Source organism: Siphateles boraxobius, unplaced genomic scaffold, assembly GCF_051911475.1.
Source record: "Siphateles boraxobius isolate OS27281-9 unplaced genomic scaffold, OSU_SipBor_1 9, whole genome shotgun sequence".
NCBI lineage: Eukaryota > Metazoa > Chordata > Actinopteri > Cypriniformes > Leuciscidae > Siphateles > Siphateles boraxobius.
Genome location: NW_027509219.1, coordinates 24,557,116 through 24,583,272, shown reverse-complemented (window position 1 = coordinate 24,583,272; position 26,157 = coordinate 24,557,116). Strand labels below are relative to the sequence as shown.

Here is a 26,157-nt window from a genome sequence, read left to right as displayed (position 1 = left end):
CCTCAGTTCAATAAATCCCCACCGTCAATAAATTGCTCATGCTTTACAAAAGTGAGAGTCCTCGCACCCCGTGACCTTGTTTTGACCAATCAGAAGGTGTGCGCTCACTAGGAAATCCCCATTGAGAGAAAGCCAAACGGAGCAGTCGCAGTGCACGAGCGTTTTATTAAGGCAGCTTGACCGTCTGTGAGACAGACTGAATCGGTGAAAAAGCATTATTTTTAGCTGTGAGACTCTCGCTATGTCGTGAGAAGAGATGGTCCTGTCTTCGGGACTGACATAAAGGTCAAAGGTAAAGTGTTCGAGTCGCGTATTTATTCTTTGGGCTTTATTTATTGGCTTGTAAAAAACGCGTTACATAACGTGGGCAGGTGACCTAATTTCCCATGTTTGTTTTCCTATTGAACTTTTTCCAAATGTTTTTCTTATATTTGTATACATTTTTCTCTGAAGAACCCTTTTTTGTTTTAGGGAACATTGTGGGGAACCCGAAATGTATACATTAAGTTAACTCGTTTAACTACAATGTTCGCGCAGTTTCACCTTCTTAGTATTGACCTAATTTCTACTTCAGGATTAGGGTCCGTGGACCATTGTCGCGCGCCACTGTAAAATGTGTTGTTTTTTAATGTAAAACAAAATTATTATATATTTTAGTTCCATAATATATAGTTATTTAGTATACTACTAACTACCTTTTTTCATCAATGGTAATTTGAGAAGTAAGGGGACAATTATGAAAATCGGACCTACCTTCGTTCCCACAGAATTCTTTTAATGTTAAGGTGTGGGTGCTTCTGGTAGTATATCCAGATTTCCTTCTGTTATGTTGTAAATTTAAAGCTGATAGACAGTTTAAACTACTTTTCAGTAGACTTTTCAGTAGACTCCCTACTGCCAGGTAAAATGTCTTTAAATAGATATTAAGGCAAGACAGACACCATGGGTGAATAGGATAATAGAGATGGAAAGATAGATATCGCCATATTAAGCCAGTTGATTCATTCCAGTACATTAAAGATAATTGTATTTGTTGAAATGTTTTTTTTTTCTTTTTGGTAAAATCTTCTCAATCTCTTTTTATCACTCCATAAATCAGGAAATATTGTCAAAAGCCAGAAAAAAAGATCATGTTTTTAGGAAAAAAATGTTTTATAAATCAGCCAAATGATATATGAATAAAAACTTTCAGAATATAGAAGGTTTGGGACAACTGAAGTGTAGTTATAGAAGGTTTGGGGCAACTGAAGAGGAGATATAGAAGGTTTGGGGCAACTGAAGAGGAGATATAGAAGGTTTGGGGCAACTGAAGTGGAGATATAGAAGGTTTGGGGCAACTGAAGTGGAGATATAGAAGGTTTGGGGCAACTGAAGTGGAGATATAGAAGGTTTGGGGCAACTGAAGAAGAGATATAGAAGGTTTGGGGCCACTGAAGTGGAGATATAGAAGGTTCGGGGCAACTGAAGAGGAGATATAGAAGGTTTGGGGCAACTGAAGAGGAGATATAGAAGGTTTGGGGCAACTGAAGAGGAGATATAGAAGGTTTGGGGCAACTGAAATGGAGATATAGAAGGTTTGGGGCAACTGAAGAGGAGATATAGAAGGTTTGGGGCAACTGGCTCAGTGCAAGAGAAAACAGCCTTTAAATGTGTATTGTAATTGAAATCTACAGATGCAAATAGATAATATGTAATAAAACAAACTACTTGCGTGTTTGTTTTGGGTGTTTTTATCCACTAGTCTGAAAGAAGTGTTATGTAACATCAAAATCTCAAAATTGACCAGTGCTTGGAAAAAACCCCCAATGGTTTTGCCTATAGTATCTTGCCTTAAACAAAAATGTAAACGTGTAATAGTGGCTGATGTATATGCACTTTTTAAGTAACGTGATAAACTGCTATTGCATGGAAATTAAGTGGTCCTGTATTATACAATTGTTAGCTGTGTCCTGTATAATTAGCTATTATAGTATAGTGTATGACAATTTTCAAGCGGGGTTCAAAGATGTCCATGATTTTCAGGCAGGCTTCTATAAATGTCACATCATTAATGAGAGGCAGTATATGGCATTGATATGACTAATATTCAGTCCAGTGCAGACGTCACGCATCTTGAGTCAGACTGAGGAAAAAAAAGGAATTGAATGTCACAGAATGACTGCTCAGATGTACAGGTTTTATGTCCAGATTTGGAGGATTCCTCTGTCATGAATGGAAACAGGACAAGAAGGGGAAAAAAGGCTCAAATCCATACCAAATGATCTCTGAGCAAAATCTTTAAATGGCAATTAATCTTTATGGTATCAGATTAGGTTATTGTGGTGATGCTTAGGCTATGTCTATCAAATAAGAAAGAAAGTCTTACAGATAATGTCATCAGTAGATAATTTAATTGCATTTCTGTTATAGGGTCATGTTTTGGAGATTGTCCTCAATTTCAGTCTTTTACAACATTTTTCCTGTCTCTGGATCTCAGGAAATGCTGTTTTTAATTATGATACCAGTAAGATGCACCAACAATAAGAAGTTGAAAAAGGATAAAATTGGGATTGTAGGGTTATTTATTAAGTTTAAATGACAAATGTCTTGTATTTTCACTTTTCATACTGTTCAATGATGGTGTGATTTTCAAAAGAGTTTAATAAATATGTTTTAAGGCTATTCATTTTATTGTTATTTTGCTTGATTATATGAAAAATCTGCAAAGACATCCTTTCCAATTACTCAACAGCCTCTAGAATGAATGAACGAACCTGTCCTGATTTCATTTATTATTTTTTTTTCTCGTAACAGCGACTCAGTGAACATGGCCCCAAATTCCATCCACTGGTTCCGGAAGGGACTACGTCTCCACGACAACCCTGCACTTCAGGAGGCAGTGCGTGGGGCAGAAACTGTTCGATGTGTCTACTTCCTGGATCCCTGGTTCGCTGGGTCGTCCAACCTTGGGGTCAACAGGTGGAGGTTAGTGCATTTCTATAAGAAAGCATCTTATCAAGCAAATATCTCAATTATCAGTATCCAAAAAAGAGTGCAAGACACTGAGAATCTGTACCTTAAATTATTGATAAGTGATAATTACTGATAATTAACTGATGAACAATTAGCCATTGATATCATATGCAGTGACTTTTTATACATTTTATAAACAAAACAAAAAACACTTCAAACATGCTCAAATGGGGTTGCAACTTACAACAAAAACTAGACATATCTAGGTCTTATTTTTTACTGCATAGTGTGTGATGTGATATGCAACTTGAAAAGTAGAGTATCCTTGAGAGGCTATGAGTTGAGACAGTTTGATGACCACATAATCAGTCTATTGTTTATACCATTGCTGTTTATTCCAACTTTAAAATACAACATGGCAAAGTCACAACGTTACATGTTAAAAAAAGGTTAAACAAAATATTTGATAACCTTGTTGTAAAATCACTACAATTTGCATAATTTTACTGGCCATGCGGCCTGCTGTGATCATAAAGGAGTAGCCATATTATCAGTTGATGCAACTGCATTTTTATAGAAACAGGAACTTTATATTCTCTTATGACCTCAGATTTCCTCAATGTTTTTTAACAGTTGGGTGATGACCCAAAAGTTGGATATGTGTTGTAGACATCATATTGCATGTTGCTGGGTCTGTCCAGTTCTTGGCAATGTTACACATTTTTATTTAATTGATTTTAAGAACAGTTGTTTCATGTTTGTACCATAAACAATTTTAGTATTATCTTGGGTGACCATTTGATGTCTAATGGAAATTTGGGGTTCTGAAGCAAAACCAGTGATTTACACAATGATTAAAATTAGGAAACACTCCTTTTGATTCAGGCACATGCTGCTTTCATGTAAAGGATTTCAGAAATTTGTTGCAGTCAGATGTGAACGGTGAGATATGCCTAATGCCAATGTGTTTCTATTTTAAACTCGTAAATACCCACACATGAAGTAATCTGACCACATGGCCATGTATGCAGATCGATCCAGTACTATAACAGTAAGTCATGAGGAATGTAGGCCAAGTCGCAGACCAGCAGATGCTTCGCTCTCAGAAGACAATCACACAGTCTGTCCTCAGAGCCTGTCATTCAGTTCTGCTCACCTACTGAATGGATACAGTGTGATCTGACTGAATGTTAATGAAAGCTAATTCAGCAGATTAAAAGATGAAGCACCTGTGATTGGATTTGTCATTGGCCTCTGCAGTCTTACATAAATCACCTGTTGAGCTCCAAGTTTAGGTACTTCAATGCAAGAGAAGAGATAGCAGGTCAAATTGTGAGATCTGCTCTAAATTTCCTTTAAAAATAGTCTTGTAAGGCCGTGTGTCCACTAAAGCAGTTTTAGACAGCTGAAAACGCTAGGCGTTCTGCTGAAAACGCCTAGCTGTGGGCGCTTGAGCGTTTTGCCAGCGCAGCATTTTTTTCAGTTGAGACACTTTGGTTGTTATGATATGGAATACCCGCGAAAGTGTTATTAGCATCTCATTTCACACATATTTTGTTTCTTTGTTGATTCGATATTAAAATGTTGATACAATGTAACATATTTTCTCTGGCTCTTGTTTTAAATTATTTTGTTCCATTATTATGCTTGTTATCTGTTGACGCAGTATGTGGCGGTTGGTCGATGTGGAATTAGTCCCGCCCCAGTGGATGCGATTGGAAGGTTGGGTAAAAACTGACAGTGATGAGCGCTGCGTTTTACCCAAAGTTGAACATTCTTCAACTTTCAGTGACCAGTAAAAAAACGTGGCGTTCCCATTGAAAACAATTTAAAAAATACGCCAGCTGTGTGAAAAAACATTTTGGTGGACGCAGGGCCTAAGTTAGCTGCAGTTAGGATTCTTTGTTTTCACTGCTATTGTGTACACTAGTCATTACATCCTCAAGAGGGATGTGTTTCATGTCAGTGCATCATGTCATAAATGTGCTTGATGTTATGCACTACAAAATTAGCAGTAACTCAATCAGTTACATCAGTTTTATTTGTCAGTGTGTTTTACGGAGTTAATGATACCTTGGGGCTCAACCTTAATGGTTTTTTCTACTGGTCTGATTGGGCCAGTGGTTAATTTTTACATGCCCTTCCAAAAATGTCACTGATCCTACTACATAAAAGTAGCAAATAAAAAAGCAATTAAAGTTATTGTTTTGTTTGATTAACCCATGCAACCTTAAATAAGGTTATTACACCAAAATTCAGATACCAGTGAAATTTCACAATTCTCAATTTAGATTTTGATACCACACACATTTTGAATCATAAATGACACCGTCTTGAATCATAACGACATAATGACGTTATAATGACGTTCGTTGACCAGAGGAGAACTGGGCGCCCAACTGAGGCTTGTTTCTCCTAAGGTTTCTTTCTCCATTCTGTCACCTTATGGAGTTTGGGTTTCTCGCCACTGTCGCCTCTGACTGGCTTAGTTGGGGGCACTTAAAATTCAACAATATTATTGATCTGACTGTACTGACTCTGTTGTATGAGGTGAACTGAGCTGTTGTCACGGGAATGAGGACAGAAGAGACAATAGCAAGTAAAACAGGTTTATTGAGTCAATAAACAGGAGGTGAATAGAAGGTCTCAGGAACGGTCTCAACAGAGAACAGGAACGGTCTCAACAGAGAACAGGAACTGTCTCAGGAACGGTCTCAACAGAGAACAGGAACTGTCTCAGGAGAGTAGCGGGTGAGACACTGGGAAGCCTCAATGGTAGCGCAGGCAGATGGACAACTCGATCCGTGAGAGATGACGATAAACATGAACGTGAACATCCAGAACGGGAACAGACGAAACCACAGGAACACGAGAAAGGATCAGACACTGCAGGTGGAAACGTCCAACAACGCTCTGACAAACACAAGACAAAAGACCATGAGCTTAAATAGCGGCTCCGCCCACACACACCCAAACACAAACACAGCGTGAGAAAGAGTCTGCGAATTCATGAACCGTGACAGCTGGATGATGACATAAATTTTTACAGAACTGTTTTATAGATTAAATTAACTAATTATTATTTGAATCAATGCTGAACAACAGCTGAAATGCATAATTTTCCTGTTATCACTGTAAAGCTGCTTTGAAACAATCTGTATTGTCTAAAGCGCTATATAAAAAAAGTGACTTGACCACAGCAAAAACTACTGGCCTAACTAATATAAATCTCAAATATTACAAAAGACAGTCAGTAATAAAGTAAGAAAAAGTAGCAATAGCACATCAATAGAACAAACATACAATTGAAAAAAACTGTCTTTTTCAGGGACAGAAATTGAATAAAGTAATCAAATGTAAAATAACACTGCATAATCTTCACTATAAATTAATCCTTAATAATCTATATTTACACATTTATTTCTCTACTGTTTACATTCACTTAAGACAACCTTTTTAACAATTCTGTGTGAATTTTTTAATTCAAGAGCAAGAAGACAAGAAAGAGAACTTAATTCAGTATTTGCATGCTGCATGTTCTTTGGATGTGTGATGCGCACAGAAAACTTCTTACACAGAACCAAATTGAGTTCTATCTAACTCTGTCGTGTCTTCTTGCGCTTAAATATATTTAAACATTCTATAAATCATATTATTTGCAGTTTAAAGGTGCCCTAGAATGTTTTTTATTATTATTTTATAATGTTTCCTGGGTTACTCTTATAATGTTAGTATGTTTTTTAGACAAAAAATAATCATAATTTAGAAATAAATGGCATTTTTCCTAGCCTGCTTTAGCCTCTGATTTGAACACTCTGTTTGAAGGGGCGTGTCTGCTGTGGGATTCAGTGTAACCGCGGCCACTGCTGTGATTGGCTGACATGCTTGCATATGAAATAGCTACGCATTAGATGTGAAACTCTCTCCCGAATACTTTTACTACTGCTATTATACGTTTTTACTATAACAGCTATCGAGATTAACGAATCGTGAGATGTTTTTAAAGTATTTAGATCTATTCCCATCACATAAAATGTTGCCGTGATGAGCATTGAGCAGATGACAGTGTGTTGATCGCGAGAATGAAGATCTTATCATTGCAAAGCAGTTTCTGCACTCTCTAATGCTTTCACCAATGCAAACACGATGATGTAAATACAGTAAGAGCTTCGTTGTGCAGTAACGTGCGCCATTGATTTCATAACGAGTTTGGCAAGTTTCCAGATAAACTCGCGCTGTGTGGAAAGATTGTTCTTTGATCGCTTTCTGTATATAATTTGTTCACAATTTAAATACGATTATTTTCATCCTACTAAAAGAAACGATGTGAAGCTGATATTTTAGTCACTGGCTTGACTTACTGATGCATAAACAGTATTGAACGATTTTGAGAGAAAGATTATCTGTCTGAACTTGAACAATTACACATCAGAAAGTGTTGCCTGGTAGCTCGATCCGAGGCCAGCTCTGTATTGGCCCAAGATGAGGAAACAGTCGGTGAAATGTTCGGAAATTTCCAGAGAAAATAAAATTAACCCATTGTTTCTTCAGAGGCTCAGATGAAGGAACTAAAAAATACTTTTGTGTTCATGTGTACATCCACACTGAGCAACTGCCATGCTTCGGCTGCGCAGTTCCGCCTGGCATTGAGGGCTGGCATTATGCAAATATTTGGAGGCGTGCATATTAATGATCCCGACTATTGCGTCACAGTCGGTATTGTGTGGAGAACCGACCGTTTTTCAGGGGGGTTTTTCATAAACGTGAATTAAAGGGGGGGTGAAATGCTCAGTTTCACTTAATCTCATGTTAATCTTGAGTACCTATAGAGTAGTATTGCATCCTTCATATCTCGAAAAAGTCTTTAGTTTTATTATATTTATAAAAGAAAGATAGGCTGTACCGAGTCTTTCCGGAAAAACCCGAGCGGGTGGAGGCGTACCGTGTGGTTGGAGCTAAATAATCACGACACGAGCGCGCGAAGCTTTTGCGTTGAGAGCGTCTGGAAGCTGTGAGTGACATCCGAAAATAAACCATGGCTAACAATCAGATTCAGCCATACATTATATAAAGAAATAATTAAATAAATAAATACCATGTGGTTCTTTACTGGCAACATGACTTTCAGAATAATAACCTTGCTAGACTACAATCAAATAGTAATCCCATGCAGAACAAGGATCTAAACAATATAAGGGCTCGTTCATACAGAACGCGTTTTTGCTCACAAAAACGTGAGATGGGCAGTGAAATGGGTGAAAAACATAAGGTCTCGAGCGTTTTTTTAAAAATAGAAATGATTTGAACTTGAGCGCAGTGTTTTTAGAACACCATGTCATGCGCGAGTTTTACAACATTTGTGTGTTGTAAACAGACAGACTGGTTTATGAGGACATGATTTATTTTTACAATAAACAAACTGACACCTACAGTGGCCAGCTAAACAAATGTATTTAAACACACACCATACATCGCATGCTCCATAGATACATTAACTGTATGTGATCATGTTGTTTACTTTCTGTGCTTACACGCCGATAGTTAACAACTCACAGACATTTGAAGCAGTTTTACTCACCGCCTGCGGTTCCAACGCACGACCGTGAACCTTTATCGTTGGGACTGCTCCATCTTTGAGTATTAGGCGATCTGCAAATCCGGCGTTGAACTGGGCCTTTTTTATTAAACTATTACTGTCGAAATGAAGGGAACAAACAAAAACACTTGCACAACTCCGTTGCTGCTCTGGAAAAACATAATCCATCCACAGGTCCCTTAACGCTGGGTTCTTTGGAAATTTGTGCAATGTTGTTTTGCCCTGGCAACCAAAAACACACTTTTTTGGTGCCATTTTTTTAATTGCAGCGCAGCCGAGCCCAGCGCTCTGATGGGCATAGGCGTACTCTCGCACGCACTAGGCTACAGATGCGCGCGCGCCCTTCCGGGAGAAGTGCCCTTAAGACCCGTATAAGGAAACTCCGGCGACTCTGACGTCACACAGGCCCGTATTCGAAAAAAACTTTCCGAAACTTGTGACAAACCGGAAGGAGTATTTTTGGAACAGAATTACTCCATCAAACTTACAACTTCATTTTTGAAACTTTGTCCATGTTTAGCATGGGAATCCAACTCTTTAACAGTGTGAAAAACTCACTATGCATGAAACAGCATTTCACCCCCCCCTTTAAATGAGAACGCGAAAACAGTCCAGTTTGAGATTCACTCTATGTCATGTCCATGCACTGAACTCTTGTTATTTGACTATACCAAGGTAAATTCAATTTTGAATGGTCAATTACAGCTGAAGGTCAATTACATTAATACTACCATTCAAACGCTTGGGATCAGTAAGAAATTGACCAAAAGGGACAGGAAAGACATTTATAATGTTATAAAAGATTTTGTATTCAAATCAAGGCAGTTCCTTTGAACTTTTAAGAAATTATCCTGAAAAAAGCAGCACATCTGTTTTCATCATTGATAATAATAAGAAATGTTTCTTGAGCACAAAATCAGCATATTAGGATGATATCTGAAGGATCATGTGACACTAAAGACTGTAGTAAAGATGCTGAAATTCTGCTTTGCCAACACAAGAATAAATTACATTTTTAATAAATTAAAATAGAAACAGCTATTTAGAAGTGTAATTATATTTCACAATATTAGTGTTTTACTGTATTTTTGATCAAATAATACGGCCTTTTTGAGAATGATACTTCTTTTGAAAACATAAAAAAATCTTACCAACCCCCCTCCCCCAATTTTCTTTTTTAATTCAAAGCAACTTGCATTACATTCAGTTCCATTCAAAGTGTACATTAAATCAGTTCGTGCTTTCCCTAGTAATTGAACCAATAACCTTGGAACAAGAATGTTAGTCTCTTGCTTACACTGCAGAATGTGTGAAACACATAAAATGTTTGCTTTTGCTAAACTATAGCACTTTATCTACCATAACGAATAAGGCATGTTTACCCAGTTAGTTATCCATCTTGTGTAACAAATGATCATATAAATGTAGCCCATAACTTATCTTGGTTTCCTAGAAGATAGACTGATTGTTTTTCACTGGATGTCACGGCCAGTAATAGAATCCTACACTTTATTTTAAAAGACATAACCTTCTACTGTCTCACGTCTGTTTTCACGTGATCTGAGGAAACGGCAATACAAGGATGTGCTCTTTTCTCAGACTAGACATTTAAAGGGTTGTTATGGTTGAAAAGAGGTCACTGGGCTAATTTTATGCCCTCCAGTGTTGGACACCAATGTGTGCTGCAAATCTAGGCCAGGACAGTTACATAAGTATTGTTGTATGACAAGGCAGAGTTCTGGAAAATGGGTTTTCCGTCCTCATACTCCCAATAGCTATTATTTTTTGTGTTCTGTCTCATTCTTTTGTATTTTATAAATGCAGGTGTTTGTGTTTATATGCGTGTTGGTAGAGTTGTGCAGTTGTGTGTGTCAGTGTGTCGAGTGGTGAGCCTTGTCTGGTCCCTAATCTGGGCTTTGGTTGCAGACTTTGGGCTCAGTCAGGACTCTAGGACCAAATAACAAACATGGGTAGAAGGTTGGACAGGCCTTCCAGACAAATACTATAATATATTATAAAAAAGGTTGTTCTAACCTGTCTTTACAGTGGGTCTGTAGTGTAAAAAAATTTACACTGTAATTGAGTGGGGCATGAATATCAACTGTGGGGTTGAATAAATAAAAAATGTCAAAAGTACAAGTGCATTATTTAGTTGAAATAATTTTTTTACTGAATAAAATATAGATAAATTAAGAGGATCTTATTTATTTTATTTTATTTGGAAGTAATTGTAATTTCCACTTAATGACATAGAGATACCTTTTGAAATTATCACATTTTTATGAATTTATTTTTAACTAAATCTGACCTCTTAATCCAAGTGCACAGTGTGTCATCTGTTTGCTGATTTATTAATTGTCTCTGTTTAAAGACTCTAGTACTTATGTCCCTTTAGCTGGTAAGGCAGATGTGTACAGCAGTTAAGCTTCTAACGTTTTAAACAGGTCATGAATGAACAGATTTGTGAATGGAAACTTAGAGTATCTGTATGTTTGAGGGACAGCTTGCAGAGCAGGTAAATCCTCAGGGCTTTGCTGTGGATCAATAGTTCTCAAACTTTTCAGGCCAAGTCCCTGGTCAAGTCAGGACATGACAGTACCATCTATTCACTACAGTGTTCTCTATATTTTGGAATTTGAGTCTATATAGCCAATCTTAAAGTGCCATACATTATATAATTTTTTTTAACTTATTGGTATATGTTTGACTCTTATTAGAATCATCCCATTGGAGGGATTGCTTTTATGGTGGAAAGAACATACAAAAATACCTATACAAGAATTTACATTAGTAAAGCATTAAACTGTCTAATAAATTGTGGATGGCAATAGTTCCTATAGCAGTAATGTTTAGATGGTGCTCAAATTGACTGATTTGTTTAGCTAGACTTTTTTTTCTTTTTTTTTTCGGTACGGTATTATATTATTTTAAAACACTTAATGTCAAATTTTACATCTTTCCTGACAGATTTCTCCTGCAGTGCCTGGATGATCTTGATTCCAATCTAAGAAAACTCAATTCCCGCCTTTTTGTCATCCGAGGACAACCAGCCAATGTTTTTCCACGCCTATTCAAGGTGAAATTCTTCAGTTGAAAACACAGTCCTTGAATATAGTGTCACAAAAAAACTTGTAGTATTTCTTTCTGAAAGCCACACGTTAAAATTTAGTTCAATCCACTGCCCTGGCTTTTTTGAATAACTATCAAGTGTTTGTAATCTGTTTTTGCAGGAATGGAAAATATCCAGGTTGACCTTTGAGTATGACTCCGAGCCATTTGGGAAGGAGAGGGATGCAGCTATAAAAAAGCTTGCGATGGAAGCTGGAGTTGAAGTCATTGTCAAGACCTCACACACCCTTTATAACCTTGATAAGTAAGAGTTATTTTCCTTAAATCTGAAATGATTTTTGATATTTACATACTTTCTACTAGCCATATATAGGTTGATTTTGCCCAAAAAAGTGTAAACACTGTGGCATCCCACTAGCCCGACAGGAACTTTTGTTCAACCAAATGGCACTTGGGGAGAGTTCAGGAAGCATGTTTGATATTTACTTGTTTGTTTGTTTTTCATTTATCTATTTATTCTCTAAGCAAATTTTTGCTGATGCTTATGTCACAGAAACAACACATTTCACATTTATCTTTTCCCATTTAAAATCTAACATCACTTCTGTTGGACCATTAGTTTTGCTATATTTTCTGTTATACAGTATTTGACTTTATTTAGCTATATTCTTTTTCATTTTTATATTTTGTTATTTTTTTTATTAGTTTACTATCTCCATTATTTCAGGATCATTGAACTAAATGGTGGTCAGGCTCCACTCACGTACAAACGTTTCCAGACTCTGATCAGCCGAATAGACCCACCGGAGATGCCAGTGGAAACCCTCTCCAACACCATTATGGGCTGCTGCGTCACACCTGTCTCTGATGACCATGGGGACAAATATGGTGTGCCCTCCCTGGAAGAACTAGGTGAGATAAAGAGCTTTATCTGTCAGGTTTCAGGTGAATGTCAGGTGAATTTCAGTTTAGTTAAGTCAGTTTGGAATGGTGATTAAAATTAATTTTAAAATAAAGATTCCCAGTATATTAGAAACAATTTTAAAGTGAAATGCACTTGACCTAAATGATACAATCACTGTGTCCATTTCCTGTGATCTAACACATATTTACGAGTTTCCCATCAGGTTATGCAAGATTAGTATTGGTTCTTTAACCTACATTATCTTCAGGTTTTGACATCGAGGGACTACCTTCTGCTGTCTGGCCAGGAGGTGAAACCGAGGCATTAACAAGGATTGAAAGGCATCTGGAGCGAAAGGTGTGATAACATATAGATGTACAGCAGGGGACTCAAACTCTTATTACCTGGGGCCATATGCCAGGTGGTGTTTATCAGCTAAAACAAATACAACAGAAAGTGTTTTTACAACAATGAATTTTCACTATATAGGCCCGGTTTTGCAGTTATTGATGGACTTTTTCAGATACATTAGGCCAATGTTAAGCTTTAACAGAACTATGGGAAAACAGGCTGAAAGTGATTTATTATTTTTTTTGCTTTTAACTTCTGAAGCACCACCTTAAAAGGATAGTTCACCCAAAAATATATAAACTCAGCAAAAAAAGAAACGTCCCTTTTTCAGGACTGTGTATTTCAACAATAATGTTGTAAAAATACAAATAACTTTACAGATCTTCATTGTAAAGGGTTTAAACAATGTTTTCCATGCATGCTCAATTAACCATAATCAATTAATTAACATGCACCTGTGGAATGGTCGTTAAGACCTTAACAGCTTACATAGAGTAGGCATTTAAGGTCACAGTTCTAAAAACGCAGGACGCTAAAGAGACTTGTCTACCGACTGTGAAAAACACCCAAAGAAAGATGCCCAGGGTCCCTGCTCCTCTGCGTGAGCGTGCATTAGGCATGCTGCAGGGAGGTACGAGGACTGCTGACGTGGCCAGGGGAATAAATTGCCATGTCCGCACTGTGAGACGCCTAAGACAGCACTACAGGGAGACGGGAAGGACAGCGGATCATCCTCGCAGTGGAAGACCACGAGTAACAACACCTGCACAGGATCAGTACATCCGAATATCACACCTGCGTGGCAGGTACAGGATGGCCACAACAACTGCCCGAGTCACATCAGGAACACACAATCCCTCCATCAGTGCTCAGACTGTCCGCAATAGGCTGAGAGAGGCTGGACTGAGTGCTTGTAGGCCTGTTGTAAGGCAAGTCCTTACCAGACATCACCAGCAACAACGCCGCCTATGGGCACAAACCCAGCTTCGCTGGACCAGACAGGAGTGGCAAAAAGTGCTCTTCACTGATGAGTCACGGTTTTGTCTCACCAGGGGTGATGGAAGGATTCGTGTTTATCGTTGAAGGAATGAGCGTTACACCGAGGCCTGTACCCTGGAGCGGGATCGATTTGGAGGTGGTGGGTCCGTCATGGTCTGGGGTGGTCTATCACATCACCATCGGACTGAGCTTGTTGTCATTACAGGCAATCTCAATGCCTTGCTGTACAGGGAAGACATCCTCCTCCCTCATGTGGTACCCTTTATGCATGCTCATCCAGACATGATCCTCCAGCAGGACAATGCCACCAGCCATACTGCTCGTTCTGTGCGTGAGTTTCTGCATGACAGCAATGTCAGTGTTCTGCCATGGCCAGCGAAGAGCCCGGATCTCAATCCCATTGAGCACGTCTGGGACCTGTTGGATCGCAGGGTGAGGGCTAGGGCCATTCCCCCCAGAAATGTCCGGGAACTTGCAAGTGCCTTGGTGGAAGAGTGGGGTAACATCTCACAGCAAGAACGGACAAATCTGTTCCAGTCCATGAGGAGGAGATCCACTGCAGTACTTCAAGCAGTTGGTGGCCACACCAGATACTGACTGGTACTTTTGATTTTGAGCCACCCTTCATTCAGGGAAACATTATTCTATTTCTGTTAGTCACATGTCTGTGAAACATTTTTAGTTTATGTCTTATGGTGTTGACTCTTTTAGTGTTCATACAAATATTTAAACACATTAAGTTTACTGAAAGCAAAAACTGTTGAAAGTCAGAGGACGTTTCTTTTTTTGCTGAGTTTATTTTCATTTGCTCACCCTCATGACTTTCTAAGACTTTACATTTTCCCTCCTTACTCATGTTTTTCCAGGCTTGGGTTGCAAATTTTGAAAGACCGAGAATGAATGCCAACTCTTTGTTGGCCAGTCCGACTGGCCTGAGTCCCTACCTCCGTTTCGGGTGCCTATCCTGCCGCCTCTTCTATTTTAAACTCACAGACCTCTACTGGAAGGTACGGACATGATTCTACATTAACTATCTGTGTATAAACCTAGTGTGCTCACATTATTTCACTTTTTAATACAGGTATATTGATTAGGGGTGGGTGGTAATGCTATTCATCTTATATAGTAATGTGTTTTTTTTTTTTTTTTTTTTTTTTTTTTAGCTTAAAATGCTTTATATGTTAGATAACCATGTGGTAATATACTGTTTGCATAAGTATAGATTAATATACATATCTATGTGTTAAATTTCTCCTTTCAGGTAAAGAAAACCAGCACTCCTCCACTCTCCCTCTACGGTCAGCTCCTGTGGAGGGAATTTTTCTACACTGCTGCCACCACCAACCCACGATTTGATAAGATGGAAGGCAACCCGATCTGTGTGCGCATCCCCTGGGACAAGAACCCAGAGGCTTTGGCCAAGTGGGCTGAAGCTAAGACAGGTTTTCCCTGGATCGATGCTATCATGACCCAGTTGCGGCAGGAAGGCTGGATCCACCACCTGGCTCGTCATGCTGTCGCTTGTTTTCTCACTCGTGGAGATCTGTGGATCAGTTGGGAAGAGGGCATGAAGGTGCATCTCTTACTCATGGGAGATTTGAATTTTATTAGATTTATATATATATGTATATGTATATATGCCAATTTACATGTGCAACCTATTGCAGTGAGAGACAGACTAGTTCAACCATACCTTTTTCAATACAAGTTGATCCGTTCCGCTCTTTCAGTGGGCTGCTCTGCGTTGGTCAGTTGAATAACACAGTCCCACTTGTGCTCATGGCGGTGATGCAGTATGGTCTGCTTTTTTGTTCTCAGAACAATACTTTGAATACATGAGAAGGATGTTTGATGAGGATAAGATCTAATTATTGAAGGGGGATTTGGGAATTTAAAAATGGCACTTGTCATATCAGAAAGGTTGCAATGAAAAGCCATGAAAAAAAAAAAAAGACTGACTAACCCCAAACTTTTCAACGGTTGGGTAATGGGTCTCATTCTAATGGGTCTGACTGCTTAATTTCAACCTTCTCTGATCGGTTGCAGAGTAATGGTAGTTATGATTGACAGGTGTTTGAGGAGCTTCTTTTGGATGCTGACTGGAGCGTGAACGCAGGCAGCTGGATGTGGCTCTCCTGTAGCTCTTTCTTTCAACAGTTCTTTCATTGCTACTGTCCAGTGGGTTTCGGCAGACGCACCGACCCTAACGGCGATTACATTAGGTTGGTAACATTCCCAAACATGCACACTAATCCCAGGCTGAATTACCTGCTTTCACCAAAGGGCCCTTGTTTAAAATCTAGAATGCATAAAAATTAACCACATGGAAAGACAGATTAATAAAATGAGGTAACATTTAAAGTAATTCCATTAGATGAATGTATATGCATATACACAACTTTTATTGTACTATAGGGCAGCATTTGTCTTTTATAGTTTCTGACTGAGATGCACAAAAGTATCATTTGAGATCTAGAATTGTATAAGTACCTTCCTATATGAATTAGTCAAAGCAATTAGTCAAAGCAAGCCTGTCCCTTGTAGTCTCTTTTTATTTGAACTTTTCTACCTGAGGCCTTCTATTCAGAATTTGGTATTTCAGGATGTTGGACTTTCACAACACATTCTCTTTATAGGCCACATCAAAGAACAGATATTTGCTTGTAAACATTTCTGTTACCACATTTACTGTAGCTCATATGCATTTTAGCCAAAATCTTGTATGTTTTTGTGTTTCTTGTCTCTAGTCGCTTTGTGGATTGAGTGAAAAGTTCAGCTTTCCCTTTCCCCTTTGTGAATTGTGGTTGATTGTTTTTAAGACGAAAGCCATTCTCAGCCAAAGCATTTGGAAACCTGTTAGCTGTGAATGTGGTTGAAGCTTAATGCTTTATCAGCGGGAAATGTATGTCCTTTTGCTCGGTAGCATCTTGTTTCATCAAAGGGTATTTTAACTGCTTGGTAGGGAAATATTGAAAGCCTGGTCTGTTTTCAATGCATAGAGAGCCACAATGCATTTCCCTGAGAGCATGATGAGAGGTGAAGCCCAAAGCCAGAGAAAACGCCTTCAATCTAGCTCTGGAGAACTCCTACTTATCAGACATCTTTTTGAACTGTTTAGCGTTCCTATAGGCGTTAAATGTAGCCCTGCTTGTGCAAGAGAACAAGAGTCCTCTCCTTCAGCGCACCACCGTCCCAGCGAAGTCGCTCACGGTCCATAGGTCGTCCTGCAGTTTCTCAAATCTGCTTCAGCAGATGTAATCCGTTTCTGGTCATTTGCTTGTTCAGGCGGGATGTGACTGTTACTGGCAAAAGGGGTCTGATCTCTTGGCAAAACGAGGGGGCCACCCAGCAACAGATGACAGTATACTGCGTTTCTTCTTTGGTAGCTAGCAGATTTCTCTGCTTTGGCTCGGGATCGCTGTCGTCTCAAAAAACGATCAGTGGCAGTGCGAGGGGCAGGGAGCGAACCTGAACCTCTCACTCAGCCTTCAGTTTTGATTTTTTTTTTTTTAACGGGTGGGATGGGGTTGTGGGAGGGTGCTGTGTCATTGGATCTGGAGGTATTGGGAGGGTTTGGTCACTGCCTGTTTCTAATGCGTGTTGTAGTAGGAATCTCCGTAATAGGCAGGACCTGTTGCCCTGTTTAAACTGCGTCCGTCTGCAAGCAGTGCCTCCTGCAGCCCTCTGTCCCCACGCTCTGGTAAGATGGAGCACCTTAGGTAGGTGGCCTTTTCCGTCCCTGGGACCTGGAGGAGTGATGCAAGACCTGATTTTAGTTGAGCCTTACTGAATTTTTCAGTTCTTTTCCATTTTTTTGTTGTTGTTATGGTGTTGAATGTTTCATTAGTAGTATGAATTGGCACAAATCCATAAATTCACATACTCAGTTAAATGTGACTTACCATTTTGAGATTTTGGTAAATTAATCACTAACACGCTGCATTCTTGGCGTTTGTCGTAAACACTTGTTCAAACATGGGAACCCAATAACCATCTCGCATAACCTAAACGGGTTTAATCTCTTTGTTCTTTCAGAAGATATTTACCGATTCTCCGAGGTTTCCCTGCCAAATATATCTACGACCCATGGAATGCCCCAGACTCCGTGCAGGCCGCTGCCAAGTGCATCATCGGTGTCCACTACCCCAAACCAATGGTAAACCACGCTGAAGCGAGCCGCCTAAACATCGAGAGGATGAAGCAGATCTACCAACAACTTTCACGCTACAGAGGACTTGGCATGAATTTCTTTCTTGTAATAAATATTTAGCCTACATACAATCATGTTTATCCCTGAAAAGAAGCCTCGCGCAATTATGACTTCAGAAATGGTTGTATGTGGAAATAGAGTAAAAGTGTTAGAAGTGCTAGCAAATTTATACTGGTGCATTATAGCAGTGAAGGATAATTCTACTTTCTATGTTTTTCCAGGACTTCTGGCCTCTGTACCATCCACACACAACGGGAATGGGATGGCGTACTACCCAGGGGAACAGCAGTCCGGGACCAATACACCAGGTGAAAGTCATTGTTTTTTCCCACTTAATTTGAGATTACAAAGTAGTGACAACTTCTACTTCTTTCAGCCTATGAGTCAGGGCTCTCAAGTGTCACGCTCAAATCCTATGCCAGGTCAGGAGGTGGTGTACATGTACGCACGTTTTGAGTTAGTGCGGAAATGCGCATAAAAACAATTCCTAACACCACAAAACGCACTGACAAACTACAAGATATGAGGAGCTCTTTTCCAAAACACGATAAATGCCATTTTTAAAAATAAACTTGTATTTTATTTCTATTAATAAACTAGTGTTGTTTCTGCAAAGATGAAATGGATGATCACCATCTCCGTAGTGAACGCGCCTATAGAGAGTGTCAGTAAATTTTATTTATAAAGCACATTTAACCATAGCGAAGCTATCCAAAGTGCTGAACAAAGTAATGTAAAATAAATAAATAAATAAAACACAGAAGCGTAAAACCAAACAAAAACAAAACATTGAAACAGGAAATCAAGTATCAAACGCCAGGCAATAGAGATATGTTTTCAATTTTGATTTAAAAGTACAAATGGAAGGTGCAAGGCGGATGTCCAGAGGCAATTGATTCCATAGACGGGGGGCGGCAACTGAGAATGCTCTGTCTCCCTTAGTTTTTAAACGGGAGCGGGGAATTGATAATAGAGCCTTGTCTGCAGATCTTAATCTGGATGGTGGTAGAGGAGTAAGAAGATCAGTAATATAAAATGGAGCATGATTATTAAGAGCTTTAAAAACAAACAACAAGATTTTAAACTGAATTCTAAAACGGATCGGGAGCCAATGAAGGGACGCTAAAATTGGGGTTACATGATCAAATTTCTTTGCCCGGTCAGCAGCCTTGCAGCTGCATTTTGTACCAACTGGAGTCGAGCAAGTGATGACTGAGGAAGACCCAGATACAAAGAATTACAATAATCTAAGCGTGAGGTAATAAAAGCATGAATAACCTTCTCCAAGTCTTGTGCTGACAGAAACGATTTAATATTTGAGATAATCCGCAATTGATAAAAACTATTCCTAACAACAGAATTTATTTGTTTAGTTAAGCACAATTCTGAGTCCATGATGACGCCAAGGTTCCTAACCTGGGAGGAAACAGAAGGAAAATAATTGCTTAGCTCCATAATAGTACTGCTCCTCAATTTTGGGGAACCAAAAACAATAGTTTCCGTTTTGTCCTCATTAATTTGGAGAAAGTTAAGCGCTAACCATTTCTTAATGTCCCCAATGCATTCCAACAAAGGTTTAATTGAATCACCAGCTTTCAACGGCAGGTACAGCTGTGAATCGTCTGCATAAAAATGAAAGGATACATTGTGCTTCCTAATAATATCCCCGAATGGACGCATATACAAATTAAAAAGAAGGGGACCCAAAATAGAGCCCTGCGGAACTCCACTTATAATAGGAGCAGAAGATGAAGAAAATTTACCCATCTCCACTGAAAAAGACCTGTTTTTAAGATAAGATCTAAACCACTGTAAGGCCATACCCTTGATACCGAAAAAATGATCCAAACGCCAAATAAGAATACTATGGTCTACAGTATCGAAGGCAGCCGTAAGATCAAGTAGGATCAAAACGGCATTTTTTCGGCGTCAACTGCAAGTAGAATGTCATTAAACGCTTTTAGCAATGCAGACTCTGTGCTATGATGGGCAGTGAAACCAGATTGAAAAGGTTCTAGTAAGTTTGCAGCATTTAAAAACGAGTGCAATTGAGACAGGACAACTTTTTCTAAAAGTTTTGATAAAAATGATAACTTAGAGACAGGCCGAAAATTATTAAAGCAACCCTCATCCAAACCTTGTTTCTTAAGCAAAGGCTGAACAACCGCATGCTTGAAACTATTCGGAACTATCCCAGTGTCCAAAGACGAATTAATCAACGCTTGGACACTGGGGCGAATTATAGGAAAAGCCGCTTTTAAAATATCAGAAGGTATTACATCAATTGTGGAGGTAGTTGTTTTCATCTTGTTAACCACTTCACAGAGTTCCATTAAAGAGACATGCGCAAAATTATAAAAGAAAAACGGACTTATCAGCGAATTTGAAGACTGATCTGGAAGCTGTAAAGTGAAAGATGAACGAATAGCTAACACTTTATTAGCAAAAAACGTTAAAAATGTCTCACAACGTCCAGCCGAGGGTTCCGAGTTTATCGCGGAAAATAAAATCTTAGGTCTATGACAGTGTTTATCAATTAAATCAGAGAAATATTTAGATCTAGCTAACTTAGCAGCACTCTGAAACTTAACCAAACACTCCTTGAAAATCTCAAATGATGCAGTTAAACGATCATGCTTCCATTTCCTCTCTGCTTTCCGACACGCCTGTCTGAGACAGCAAGTATCATTATCCAGCCAATAGTACGATTTTTGCTTTGGTTGTTTTATCTTAAAAGAGGCAATACAATCTAAAATATCAGAACAAGATGCATAAAAAAGAGAGAATAAATCGTCAGGCCCGATGGAAGGCTCAGCATTCAAGATCAATCCTTCAACGGCATTAGCTAAATATTTCTCACTAAACTGAGAGGCTGTAAGTGAGTTTATGAAGCGAGAATAAGAGCCTGCAGATCTATTCACTGCAACAGAGCTCACAACGGGAATCGTAAAAACAATGGGCTTATGATCAGAAAAGGATTGATCTTCAATACATACATTATCGACAGAGAACCCAGATGACATAATAAGGTCTAGAGTATGACCAAGGACGTGTGTTGGTTGGTTGGTTCATATGTTGAATAAAACCAAATGAGTCCAGGACATTACAAAACTCAGCAACCAGGGGACGCCCGGGGCAGCAAACATGCACATTAAAATCACCTAATAATAACATATAGTCATACAACGGAACAACAGAAGTCAAAAAATCTGAAAAATCATTTAGAAAAGCACTGCCCGAATTAGGTGGCCTGTAAATAAGAGCACAGAATAGCACAAAGGAGGCAGACTTTAATGTTACACACTGTACCTCAAAGGACGAGTAGCTCTGAACAGAAACAGTGTTAATTTTCACTGTTTGTTTAAAAACCATAGCAACACCACCACCCCTACCAGCAGATCTTGGGGTACTAATAAAGCAACAGTTTGAAGGACAAAGTTCCTCAAAGACTGACAACTCACCAACGGCGGCCCAGGTCTCCGTCAGAAATAAGTTACGTCTGGTGAAAAAGTTATTTAGAATAAAAGTTTTGTTGGATATGGACCTAGCATTGACTAGGGCCATGTTCAAAGGTGGGTGTGATGACAAAGCCGAATCCCAATGAATCCAGTCCAGTTGACGTAGATTTTGACAGTTCACTCCTCTCTGGCGAATTCGTAAACGCGGGGGAGCAGAGTAGGTAGATGAGTGAGTGAAGGCTGGGAAAACTGGAAGATGAAAAGCATATCTATAATCCCATGAGCGTCCCAACAAATGAAGGCACTCCAAGCTTATAGTAGCCGAGGGAAACTCCATCGTAGGTTGTCTGGAAGAAACGATCGCCCGTCTGATTCTCACCCGTATACCACCACGACTACCTCTCTTCCTGCGGCGCTTCCTTGGAGGAGGAACGCAGCAAGGTAGCCAGCGAGCGCACTCAACCACCGGATGGTTGGACGAGGATTGAGAACAAAAATGCAGAGCAGGACAAAATCCACGGAAATCTCCCATGCGGCTTTGAATATTAAATAAGTCTTGACGATCATAAGTCAACACCGAGACTACATGATACCAGTGTAACACTGTATAAAATACAAACAGTACAAATGTCAGACGAACAGGTACCATAGGTACAACAAACTGAGACAAACGAGAGAGACTGCAAGCCGAGTGCACTGGCGCCATCTTCCTTCCTCCCTAGATAGACATAGAGTAGCCTATTTCTTTTCGTTTATAATTGTTTCGTTTAAAGACATTTCAAGCTTTCTTTATAGATATATTTCTCATGTCTGTGAGGCATATACTGAGTTTCGGTTAATTTGTGATGAGATGCGCTCCAGTTCACATGCAATGCAAGGGACCGCGCCCGCGCCTCCATGTCATGACTCATGATTATATTGTCTGCTATTTGCTTCTTATTTATTAAATCCAGGCAATTGGTTGATGAAAAAAATATTAAAATTAAGATACAATTTATACAAAACGAAATTCACTTTAAAGAAAGGCTTTCTACAAAACAAAACTTAATTAAGTGGCCAAAATCATGTCTGAGCATGTCTCCCGATATATTGCGCATCCTATCTTAGCCTATGTTCACTTTTCATAATCAACAGATGGGGAAAAAATAACATTATTATTTTTTTAACAAATATGAAACTAAATGCACTTAGTTAATGGCTACAACACGTAGCCTAATAGTAGGCCTGAATATTGTTATTACTTTTTTCAAGTTCTGCACAAATTACTATTAGCCTGAATGTGTTACTAAATGATTTTAATGTATTTTTAACATTGTTGTATTTAAGGACTGTATTTGTGTGTTATTTTTAAATTATTTGTTTTATGTGGTGGACAATATTGGAACGTGGCATTGGAAATATTTATTTTATTTTTTACTATTTAATTTATTTTACTATTTATTTTGTTTGGCTTTTGTTTATTTCATGAAGTTGCACTTATTTAATTTATATTAATTTATAGTATGAGTCCCTGAATATATTTTGCATGTTCTCTTCTTGTTGTTTTTGTTGTTGTTTTTTTAGACAAAAAATGGATGGATTTATAGCGTTTTGAAAAAAAAAATACAATCAACTTTGAATTTATCATCAACAATATTGTTGTTTGATTTAATAATAATTTTTCATGATAATGATGGTCTCGATCTCCAGAGAAGTGTCTCCTCTTTGCCGTCTTCCGTGTGTCCATGGCGTAAAATGAGGGTGTGGGGGAAGCGGATACTCTTGGCTTTCTTGAAAAATTGAGAGCCCTGATGAGTAGTTATTTTTTCTTAAATATTCTGATAAATACTCACAGATAACAAAGTTTTTGGCTAACTTAAAAGCAATTATTTTTATCTTGAAAAATATATAATATAAAATAATTTATGCTAATTTTTTTATATTGTATGATATATTATTCAAATGACATTGTATTTATTTGAAGAAAACAAAATACTGATGTATGCAGCCCTGCACATGACACAAAGAATAAAAAACAAGATATTGTGGCCACAAATTAATTTGTTTCCACAACTTAATTTTAATTAATTTTAAAATTAATTTGAATTTTGTACTAATTCATTCCCTCGTTTTAGTTTTGTTAAGTATATAGTAATTAGTTAAATCGTGGCCACAATTTTATGTACTAACGAATTGACCTAAAACGAAGGAATTTAATTTAACGTGCTCCCCACACATGGTATGCAGAAAACCCCCCAATATACTGTATAGCATGGCCATAAATTAAGAATCTGTTCCCACGTTATCTTTGGGTTTTTTTCTCCTGCATGTCATGTGCTGAGGTCCATACTTATGTGGTTTAAATTGACTTTCTGACATCTCAATAGCACCAGCTGTATCGGGCAGTTCTGTTGCCAGTGGTAACAGGAGTGGAAGTATTCTGCTGAACTTTGACAGTGAAGAACATAAGGGACCAAGTGGAATTCAGGAACAAAAACAGCAGCAATTAGGTGCCACCTTGTAAACTAATATAATACACTACTAGATTTATAGTTGCAAAAGATTATTTGCAAATTATCTGCAGAACATTATAAGATAATTTTTTTCATGCTGTCCTTTCCTCTTGCCTGTTGCCAAGGATACCACCACATGCCCGACACGGGGCACAACAGCCGACTTTACCAATGTAATGTCTCGCATGACATGACAGGCCTCCAAAATTCAGGTAATGGGCATGTATGTTATATGACTATGATAGTCATAAAAAAAAAAAGTTTTTTAACTATTTTGTTTAAGTAAGTTGCTTCAAGTAAGTGTTTTAATGTATGCTTGTTTTATGCATTTTCAATATTCTGTGTGGTGTTCAACAGGACATTTACATTTAATACTTTTATCAACAATAAGGCAACAATATGCAAGTGCTGTGACATCTTCCAGTTAGTCTAGTACACATAGCAAGTTTTTATAAATGAATAAATCAAATAAATATATAATAGAATAGTAAATGGTAGTATTAACTGGTCATGTGTTGATGAAAAAGACACGTCTTTAGAAGTGGAGGGTTAGGCAGGTCGTTCCACCAGCAGTCCAGTTAAAGGTCTGTGAAAGTGATTTTGTGTCTCTTTGGGAAGGCACCATTTTATGCCGTTCACTTGCAGAACGCAAGCTTCTGGAGGGCATGTAGGTCTGGAGTAATGAGGTTACGTATAGGGGTGCAGACAGAGCCAGTGGCCATTCTGTAGCCAAACATCAGTGCCTTGAATTTGATGCGAGCGACTGTTGGCAACCAGTGCAAATTGATTTAGAGGTGTGACGTGCACTCTCTGCAGGACACCTGCTACACACAGGAGGAAGCGTGACACGGAAGAGGGAGAGGGAGTCGGAACGAGATCTTGAAGGTGAAGATGACACTTTCTCCATCTCTCACAAGTTACAACGGAAAATTGCAGGGGTCATGCCACCAGCGGGAACCAGTCAAGTATGGAAAAACGAACTCCGTTAAATCCTTGATGTACTGTGTGTATATATATATATATATATATATATATATATATATATATATATATATATATGAAATCACACAATGCATTTGAGAGATATTTTTTCTGTTCTCTTTCCAGAAGCGTTAAATGGACATATCATAAGCAGAGCACATTCAAACAAAGAAGTCTGAATGGGACGGACTTCCTCCATTTGAGTTTAGATCTGTTTTCCCTTAAACAACTCCTGTTTCACACTGGACGCGTAAACAATGCAGAGGCAGCGCAGAAGCTGTGCGTATGCAGAGTGGCAGCAGTACATGCCTAATGTGCATTCACACCGTTTGTCGCCATAAGCTGAACCGCGGCTTGTGTACTGCAAATACAAACGAGAATCGTCCAGTCTGTCACGTTTTCCTCAGACCCTGACGGCCATGTGCTTTGATTTATGATAGGCAGCATATTTGGTTACACCTATAGGTTATATAGGTTATAATATTAAGATATACCTCTAGTTTTAATCAATTAAACAGGCCTTTGAAGTTTGGGCAAAAACTCCTGGCAGTGATGTGTTTTCGAGTATTTTATTTATTATTTCACAGCGCTGAATGTCATATGGTGATTGTGAAACACGAAACGCATCACTTACATGATTTTATGATAAAATGTCTTATTTTTCATGTTAATCGGGTCAATTTTGATCAAGAACAATGCACTTTGGCTTTAATTCAGCGTGAGTTCCTGCGATGCATTGCCGCGTCGCCTCTGCATGCGGTGTGAATGCTCTATTCTGTTAACATGGCCGCCGAAAAAAATATTCGCTGCTTACGCTCTGTTTACACGTGCGGTGGGAAACCGGCCTAAAGCTTGGGGAAAAATCAATTTGACATTTATTTTTGTTTATTTTTCCCCCATTGTTTCCCTAATACCCTTTACTCTTTTGGTCATCTTTGTGATTTGTTTCATCATTGCACAAGTAAGGGTTTTGTTTACCGTCAAGTGAACCTTACCAAGTGGGATAAATGTATCAGATTTGATCAAGCAGAATAAATCTGAGCTTCATTGTACACTCATCGCAGCTAGAATTTTTAAAGAATTTTTGCAGTTTGGTTTGCTCCAGCACCAGCTGTCGGTTGGAAAAATAAACAATCATCACAAAA

General features: G+C 38.6%; 2 protein-coding genes across 7 annotated transcripts; both read left to right on the top strand.

Moving 5' to 3' along the window:
• The first annotated feature begins 100 nt into the window (after positions 1 to 100).
• cry3a (cryptochrome circadian regulator 3a) lies at positions 101 to 26,157 on the top strand. 6 transcript variants are annotated; one of them, XM_077224418.1, is made up of 15 exons: positions 101 to 292; positions 2,794 to 2,964; positions 11,516 to 11,624; positions 11,779 to 11,921; positions 12,345 to 12,529; positions 12,790 to 12,878; positions 14,738 to 14,878; positions 15,133 to 15,444; positions 15,942 to 16,093; positions 17,910 to 18,109; positions 18,303 to 18,389; positions 23,906 to 24,028; positions 24,157 to 24,243; positions 24,848 to 24,996; positions 25,139 to 26,157. In XM_077224418.1, exons 2-15 carry the CDS (start codon positions 2,807 to 2,809, stop codon positions 25,145 to 25,147), a joined length of 1,944 nt encoding a protein of 647 aa, XP_077080533.1. In that variant the 5' UTR covers positions 101 to 292; positions 2,794 to 2,806; the 3' UTR covers positions 25,148 to 26,157. The 6 variants fall into 6 exon arrangements, with proteins under 6 accessions (XP_077080533.1, XP_077080532.1, XP_077080528.1 ...); XM_077224417.1 differs by having other exon boundaries at positions 110 to 292; positions 17,907 to 18,109; XM_077224413.1 differs by having other exon boundaries at positions 113 to 292; positions 17,907 to 18,109; positions 24,848 to 25,029.
• LOC143732935 (uncharacterized) lies at positions 13,449 to 14,263 on the top strand. Its single transcript, XM_077224419.1, has 2 exons — positions 13,449 to 13,903; positions 13,977 to 14,263. The coding sequence occupies exons 1-2, from the start codon at positions 13,449 to 13,451 to the stop codon at positions 14,155 to 14,157; spliced, it is 636 nt and encodes a 211-aa protein (XP_077080534.1). The 3' UTR covers positions 14,158 to 14,263.